Source organism: Helianthus annuus, chromosome 11, assembly GCF_002127325.2.
Source record: "Helianthus annuus cultivar XRQ/B chromosome 11, HanXRQr2.0-SUNRISE, whole genome shotgun sequence".
Lineage (NCBI taxonomy): Eukaryota > Viridiplantae > Streptophyta > Magnoliopsida > Asterales > Asteraceae > Helianthus > Helianthus annuus.
Genome location: NC_035443.2, coordinates 160,215,270 through 160,223,966, shown reverse-complemented (window position 1 = coordinate 160,223,966; position 8,697 = coordinate 160,215,270). Strand labels below are relative to the sequence as shown.

General features: G+C 34.4%; 1 protein-coding gene and 1 non-coding gene across 2 annotated transcripts; one reads left to right on the top strand and one right to left on the bottom strand.

Annotated features, from left to right (window-relative positions):
- Window positions 1-211: 211 nt before the first annotated feature.
- LOC118484644 lies at window positions 212-318 on the top strand. Its single transcript, XR_004873747.1, has one exon. It is a non-coding gene; the product is annotated as a small nucleolar RNA R71 (small nucleolar RNA).
- Window positions 319-5,546: 5,228 nt separating this feature from the next.
- LOC110905200 (2-isopropylmalate synthase A) lies at window positions 5,547-7,910 on the bottom strand. Its single transcript, XM_035980143.1, has 8 exons — window positions 7,498-7,910; window positions 6,960-7,254; window positions 6,784-6,873; window positions 6,549-6,635; window positions 6,327-6,427; window positions 5,971-6,004; window positions 5,808-5,882; window positions 5,547-5,624 (listed from the first exon to the last, which is right to left on the bottom strand). Exons 1-8 carry the CDS (start codon window positions 7,893-7,895, stop codon window positions 5,547-5,549), a joined length of 1,158 nt encoding a protein of 385 aa, XP_035836036.1. The 5' UTR covers window positions 7,896-7,910.
- Between the last annotated feature and the right edge of the window lie 787 nt (window positions 7,911-8,697).

The following is an 8,697-nucleotide window of genomic DNA, read 5'->3' as shown; positions in this document are numbered from 1 at the left end:
GCTTTCATCAACCTTATGGGCGCCTAGGGCAATAGATTTATTGCCTCGAGGAGTGTGCCACTGCAAATTGGTTTGAGCAATTTCCTCAATTTGATTTTATATTTCATGTGGGCGGCGATTACCTAAAAGTCCCCCGGAGCTAGAGTCAAGTGTTTGTCTTGTGTGGGGCAACAACCCTTTGTAGAAAGTGGATACTTGTTGCCATACCGCAAGACCATGATGAGGACACTTTCGCAATAGCTCCTTGAACCTTTCCCAAGTTTCATATAAGGATTCCCCATCCTCTTGTGAATATGTATTAATTTCAGTCATTAATTTAGCCGTTTTAGCGGGAGGGAAATACTTAATAGAAATTTTTGGGCTAGTTCATCCTAGGTGTTTACCGAACCAATTGGGAGGGCGTTGAGCCAAGCTTTTGCTTGGTCTTTTAGTGAAAATGGAAACATTCGAAGGCGGATGGCGTTATTTGATGCTCCATTGATCCAAAAGGTATCACATATTTCTAAGAAATTAGTAATATGTAGATGGGGATCCTCGTCCGCAAGCCCATGGAAGGTTGCGGAGTTTTGAAGCATTTGTATCAAATGTGGCCGAAGTTCGAAGTTGTTAGCTTCAACATTCGGTGCATTGATAGCGGCACCGAGATTACCCACGGTGGGTCGTAGGTAATCCATGAGGGTACGTTGGTCCGCCATTGGAAGTGGATCCCCCGAAACCTTCTCTTGGTTTTTAGCTTTAAGTCTTTTTCTGAGAAAGCGTTCAGGTTCTTCTAAAGGTTCTTTTATGTCTCTACTAGAACTGGAGCTCATACACTACGTAGAAGGTTCAGATGTGGTGTCTGGTTCCAAGTCCTGTAATAAAAACAGAAAAGATTGTTGGTCAGGAAGTTCACCACGGCCTCGTGCTCAGTGAACACGGCCCGTGGTCGGAGATACAGCGATTGTTTTCCGGATCCCTGTTACTGGAAAGTTGGACACGGCCCCATGTTGCACCGACACAGCCCCGTGCTCAGCTCTCTGTAACTCGGAAAATAAAAACTGCCAGTGACACTGCTGGGCACGGCCCGTGTCCGACCAGGCACGGCCCGTGCTGAGCTCTGCAGAAGCTGAAAAACTAAGAAAATCCTAAAAATAAAATAGAAAAAATGATTAGGCCGCTGATTCCTAACTTTCTTAAAATCCTTGTGTCCCCGGCAACGGCGCTAAAAACTTGATGTGCGTTAGGTGTAATATAATTTAGGTATATATTTTAAGCCCTTTTTACACTTTTTTTTCCAAGTTTTAAATTTATAAACACGATATTCACTAACACTAAACACACATATGGGCAAGTGCACCCATCGTGGACGTAGTATAGTGTTGGTAAGATACCGAGGTCGTCCAAGGACACAAGAGCTTTTAGTACCGGTTTATCCTCAACGTCTAATCAAATCAAAATGTTAGAAAAAGATTTTTAAAATAGAAAAATAAAACTAACTAAAATGCTGAAAAAGAAAATAAAAGTAAAAACAGATAGACAAGATGAATCACTTGGATCCGACTCGTGTGTAGTATAACCTTTGATTATTTTCGCACTTTTGCACTTGTTTAAGAGATTATCTTAGCTATTGTAGTAGGCCCCTCTTTTGAAGGCGACGTTACCCTCAACCCAGTAGTTTGAGTCAGCAAGGATACAACCTAAAAGGGTCGGATTATTGAAAGATAATTAATTAAGTTATTAATGCATAATGTGGTAGGCCCCTCTTTTGAAGGCGACGTTACCCTCGGCTAAGTAGTCTGAGTCAGCAAGGATACAGGCCTAAGTAGCCGGGTTAAAGTTTTAATAGTAGTTTAACTTATGAGGGGGTCAAAGAGTTTGGACCCCCGTCATCCAATACCGTTGGGTATTGAAGGAGGTCCTACTAAATTTGACCCACGTCTTTTGCAGGATCTATACACTGAACAATGGCAAGACTCTTACCAAACCGTTCCCTTAACCCCCGACCAGGTAGCCAACATACCTCCATATAGACCGTGGAGATATGAATGGTGAAAATCTTTTATTTTATATAGACAGTAAAATAATGTCAAGACACCACGGACAAACGATAAGGAAGAATCACCTTCAACATAAGAAACTAGTAATTAAAGTCATTAATACAAAACCAATTAAAAAGTGCAAAAGATTAAAAATAAAAAGTATTACACTAAACACTTGTCTTCACCAAGTGATGTAAGAGACTTAGGCAAACGTGGCCTTTGATTGTCAAGAACTCTTACGATCAATCTTGGATCCCGAGACGACTCACACACTCTATGATGGACAATGGATGATGGTGGTGGATGATGGTGTTGTGATGGTGGTGGGTGGTGGGTGAAGTGTGAGAGAGGTGGTGTGCCAAGGTATGAGTTGCAAGAGCTCCAAGCACTCCTATTTATAGGCTGAACAGAAGCCTGGGCACGGCCCCGTGTCCATCCGAGTCTTTCTCTTCATTAATTGCAATTCGCAATTTCATTAAATGCATCTACAACAGTTGACCACGCCCCCGTGTCCGCTGAGCACGGCCCCGTGGTGGGCAGTAGAAGCTTCTATCACTTTGTCTTTTCTGCTGACACCTGAGCACGCCCCTGTGCTCACTGAGCACGGGGCGTGTTCAGCCTTCTGCCTTCTTGTTTTGCTTTGGGGAAGATGCTGTCGGGAGGTCGGGCATGCCACGTTTGTTCATTTTCTTGTATTTATGTTGGATTTGGCTGTATTTTTGCTTCTTTTGTTTATTTGAGCTCATTTTTTTTTTGATAAAATTATAATATCATTCCACACGAAAAAGGCCAAAAGCACACTTTTTCCAACATTAGTACTAAAAAGGGTTAGTTTTATGCCACAATTGATGTAATTTATATATTGCATTTTGTGCACATCAATATGGCAAATACGTAATGATGCAGTTTTCAATAATAAATGAGTGGCGGCGGCGAACGTGGTGAATGAGATCAAGGTGTTGAGTTTTCTTTGGCTGAAATATTGGGCAAGGGTTGTGTCACTTACTTGGGAAAATTGGTGTATGTTTGATTTAGTTTGTATGAATGTGTAAACTTTTTGGCGGATGTAACGTTTGGGTTAACTGATGTTAACCGATGATTAATTATAATATATATCTTTTGTTGGCCGTTCAAAAAAAAAAGTAGAAATATTACATTAAAATATAGGTAAGTAGATAATTAATATTAATTAATAAGAATTAAAAATATTGAATAGATAAAATCATAAAATATTTTAACATATATTAAATTCAATCATTTATAGTCTTTATATTCATTTACTTATTATTTATTATTATGGTTGATGTAACATGATAAATTGTCACATGGTATTTTGGTGAAATCTTTTATCATTAGAGAATGTCATGTGACATTAAGTAGTCTTTTTACTAATATTAGATATAGCGTTTTTTATTTAATGTATTATAATAGTTTATTATTATATTTATTTTTAATAATATATTTTTATTGATATATTGAAGGACAATGAATAATAACTTTATTTTATAATAATATATAACTTTTTATTATTTTTTATTTAATATATTATAATAGCTTATTATTATAATTACCTTTAGTAGCATATTTTTAATATTTTTTACCTTTCTAATTATACATTAACTTTATTTTTATAATACTATATATCTTTTTTATTATTTTTTTATTTAATATATTATAATAGTTTATTATTATATTTACTTTTAATGCATATTTTTAATTTTTAATTGAACGACGACGAATAATAACTTTATTTTTATAATAATATATATAGCTTTTTATGATTTTTTATTTAATATATTTTAATAGTTTATTATTATATTTACTTTTAATAACATATTTTTAATATTTTTACCTTACAAGTTATATATATATATATATATAGGGGGCCGCTAGAATGAGAACCAACTCGAGTTGTAAGAACCGAGAACTACTTGATCCACAAACTTGTGGTGTAAAAAACTACACGTACGGCATTTTTTTTTAATTTTTTTTACGAATGTGTTTATAATACATGCATCTAAGTTTTTGAAAAAAAAAATTGGTCCACCTCGCCCCGTACGGTGTGGTTCTCGCGGTTCTTACAACTCGAGGTGGTTCTCATTCTAGCGGTCCCCTATATATATATATATATATATATATATATATATATATATATATATATATATATATATATATATATATATATATATATATATATATAGTTGATGAAGGACGATGAGTAGTAACTTTATTTTTATAACAATATATAACTTTTTATTATTTTTTAATTAATATATTATAATAGTTTATTATTATATTTACTTTTAATAATATATTTTTAATATTGTTTATCTTTTTAAAAGCATATATTTCCTTTACCATTTTTTAATAGTTCTCTTTTCTTTGTTTAGAACATATTTTAATTTATCAATTAATTTGATACTTCTCTAATAATTTACGTTTATAACTTTTTTCTAAAAACTTAAGTTTTGATTTTTCCCTGACATTCTGTTATAAGTTTTATTAAAAACGAATTTGTATTCAAAATAAATTATTTATTTGGTATTAAAAAATAGTACGATGATAAACTAAACCGTTCTAATGGTTTGGCTTTTTAAACAATATGTTTTATTTTCAAATCATGTTTGTTTTACGTTATCATTTGTTCGGCTTCGGCGCAACGCGCGACGTCAAGAAAACCTAGTAATATTTAATTGTCAAGTAAAAATGCCAATAAGTAAGTAACTGTTTTGTTAAACGTCACTTCTTTTTTTCTCTTTTTGAAACGGTATATTTATTTATTTATGAAGGGGTGTATCTCAAGGTGGTACCCTAAGTTACTAATTGTATAAGAGTATAATAATAAGACGTGCAGAATTGCATGCATGGTAAATAAGTGTGTGCAGCTCCAAGGTGCTCTTGGATGTCTCATTAAAATATTACACAAACCTAAAACTTAAACATAATTAGACATAACTCTGGACGCCATTAGCTGCACGAGAGGTTGGACGACATCTTCATATATAGTTAAATATTTGTGCCATACAGATCTCAGTTGAATGTTAAACATGTTTTGTACTTTTGTAGTCAAAACCACAATAACTAACCATAGCAACTCCTTTCTAAAGATAAGCCGGCCGGAGATATGCAGTTTGGTGTTTTATTGTACATATCGTAGTTATGAATTACAACCATTAATTTCATAGATGCCATAGTATAGAATAACGATATTTTTGTTATTGTATACCTACAAACTTTTAGATGAAGATGCCACAATTAGTAAGTGTGGCATACCCCTTGTAGACACTTTTCAAAAATGTACGTCAACTAAAAATTTCTAGCATACCCATTAGCAGAAAAGTATCAATTGAAAACACAAGTATAATTATTTTTAACATATTAAACAATTTTCACTCACAAATGGTATACAAAATGACAACTAGGATAATACTAAAATAACCCCTAAGGGGTTGCAGCTTCTGAAGGTTATTGTGTAAAAAAATACAAAATGAAACTTTTGACACGATTATTAAGCAACACATCTTAATTCTAAGCTTGATAATACTCTATTTGTGGCTCGGAAACTTTGTGTGATACCAATGTTATTAGATTTTCATCGGTGATAATCTGGGACATAAAGGAAGTTGCGTTAGTCATAATGTGTGAAAGGACGTACAAAGCATGCGTATGGCAGGCACGCTAGCTCAACGATTATAGCATACATGCGCTAGTAGTTAGAGTGAAACATTCGCTTTCCTAGTAATTAAATGAACATTTGATATCACGTAAAGAAGAGCTTTAAGTAGTTACCTTTTTCATCTCAGCTAGAGATTTAAAGCGCAAAAACAATTGGTTAAGTTCATTTCCATCAAAGTTGTAACCAAGCTGAAAAGAAATAGAAACACTTAGTTAATGAATGATTAATGTGTTAGTCATTTCGTTTGAAAATAGTGAACTCAAGATTTCACTATACCTCAAAAAGTTTGGCTTTCAAAGCATGACGTCCACTGTACAACAATATTTGTAAACCAATTGTTAGTACATACCAAAAGCATATATACATTTTTTTAAAGCTAAACCTAGATTATTACAACCTTTGACTTGTCAATTTGGGCTTCTTAAACCAAAATTGAATTTGGTTAGGAATCCCGGATTAATTGACATGTTAAAGTTTTTAATAATCCAGAGTTATAACTCTAGAAACATTACTCTGAATAATTAAATACAATATTTCTAGATGTTCTTTTCTTATATATTTTATTTAGAAAATAGCTTAACATATACAGGAAAGAGTAAAGACCATGCTATATACAATACAAATAAACATACCTAAGTTTTCCAAGTGTAAGTCCGGCTTCATTAAATCTATGAATTCCAATATCTTCAGGAGACATAATTTCATATGTACTCTTGTTCTTTAGGATCCCATCCTAAATAATAATAGACAAACATTAGAACAAGCAAAATGCCTACTTATACTAAAATGTCTTAAAATCTCTATGTGACTTCACTAAAGTTGTATATGGTTTATCTAATCACCAACAAATTAACCTGATGGATTCCACTTTCATGAGAAAATGCATTAGCACCAACAATGGGCTTGTGTGGTTGAACCCTCATTCCAGTATAGTCTTCCACCTAAATATATAACACCACATATAAGTTCAAAGTGAATTACACCACGATCTGTTGGGATTCATGCGTCCGCAACACCACAACAACGTCAAAAAGCGTCGTAAAGAGCCAAGTGTTGAAATATTATTAGAAGTAAAGTTCTTATACATACCATCTTGCTAGTCATGGCAATGTGTTTTGTATCTACACCGGTGTAAAGACCACCTAGTAACTCCCCTTTGCATTTTAGAGTCATTACCACCTACAATCATGAGATGTAACCAACTTTTATATATTCGCATATCGGTTTTGTTGAACTATGAATTAAGAACATTAAACATTACACACCTCTTCCAAAGAAGCATTACCAGCTCTTTCTCCTATTCCATTTATCGTTACTTCTAATTGTCTTGCACCCGAAAAAGCCCCCTCCAAAGTATTTGCAACAGCAAGTCCTAGATCATTATGGCAATGGGTAGAAATGACGACATTTGTAGCACCATGCGTGTTGGATTTTATGTCAGCAATGAGCTGCCCAAACTCGCGAGGCCAGTTATAACCAACGGTATCAGGAATGCAAAGAGTCGTTGCCCGAGCTTTTATCGCCTCACCTAGGACCTCATATAAAAATTCTCTTTCCGATCTATACGTTAAAAAAAACATAACACAACGCTAATAAAATCATCGTTGATGTCACACCTAGAAAGTGAAAATGAAAATAACACTGAAACTTGACAGGTAACAAATATTAGATTGGCAGAGAAATTAATAAAAATGATTGGTTGTTTTAAGCTGTATGAGAATTTCACTTTAACAGTTTATTGATAGTTAAATGAGTCATATATATAATCAATCATTAGTTACTGAATTTTGTAGCACAATTTACCTTCCAGCATCTTCCGCGCCAAACTGAACATCTTTACAACCCAAACTCCTAGCATATGCCACCATGGTCCTAGCCTTTTCAATAACTTGTTCCTTAGACATCTTTAACTTATGCTTCATATGAATCTCACTGGTGGCTATACATGTATGTATCCGCGGGTATTTGGCATACTTAACAGCCTCCCATGCTTTATCGATATCGTTCTTGTTGCATCTTGCAAGGCCCGAAATGACGGGGATATGACCATCATCACTTGCGGCTGAGTTACCGACCTCTTGTGCTATCAACTTAACAGTTTCTAGATCGGCTTTGTTGGAAGCCGGAAACCCTGCTTCGATTATGTCAACGCCTAGCCTTTCGAGTTGATGTGCAATGGCCAGTTTTTGCTTCGGGGTCATCGAGGCTCCGGGTGCTTGTTCACCGTCGCGGAGAGTAGTGTCGAAAATGCGAATGCGGTTAGGGTCTTGGATAAGGTGAGGCCAATGTAGGCATTGTTAAGGGTGCATGTGAACATTGAGAATGATTTTCGGGGTAGGGTTTTTGATGGTTTGAAGTAAGAGAACGTATGGGTGGTGGTGACAATGGTGGGACCGTGGATGCTCGAAGAAAAGAAACTAGAGGTGTTAGAGAGAGAAGTTGCCATGCAAACAAAGCTTTATTTTTTATTTTTTAATTAGTGATCGAATGAGAAAATCTGATAGATGTATAATGATGGATTGTTGATCACTATATATAGACGATTAGACGGTCTTTTTCCGAATAGTTAGGTGTAAGTTTGTGATTTCTTTTGATTTTTCATAAAATTATAATAGTAGCACATGTGAGATAACATTGACTTTGTGTAGATACGATATATGTAATGAATTAAAAAGGGAATGGAGGATACAACACATGTGAGATAACATTGACTTTGTGTAGATACGGCATATGTAATGAATCAAAAAGGGAATTGAGGATACAATATGTGGGGCACGATGAAACATAAAAGATAAAGCACGTGAGACTCGCTTATAGCAACTTCTTTTATGAAAAAAATAAATAAAACCAAATAACTGAGATTTAGTACCAGTTTTATCCAATTTAATTCTCGGTTTAGAACGTAGTGAATTGAGTTTTAATAATCCAAAGTATTATAACTCATTAGTTGTAAAAATTCATACCAATAATTTAATCAATTGCACCGTGTATTATTGATAATAT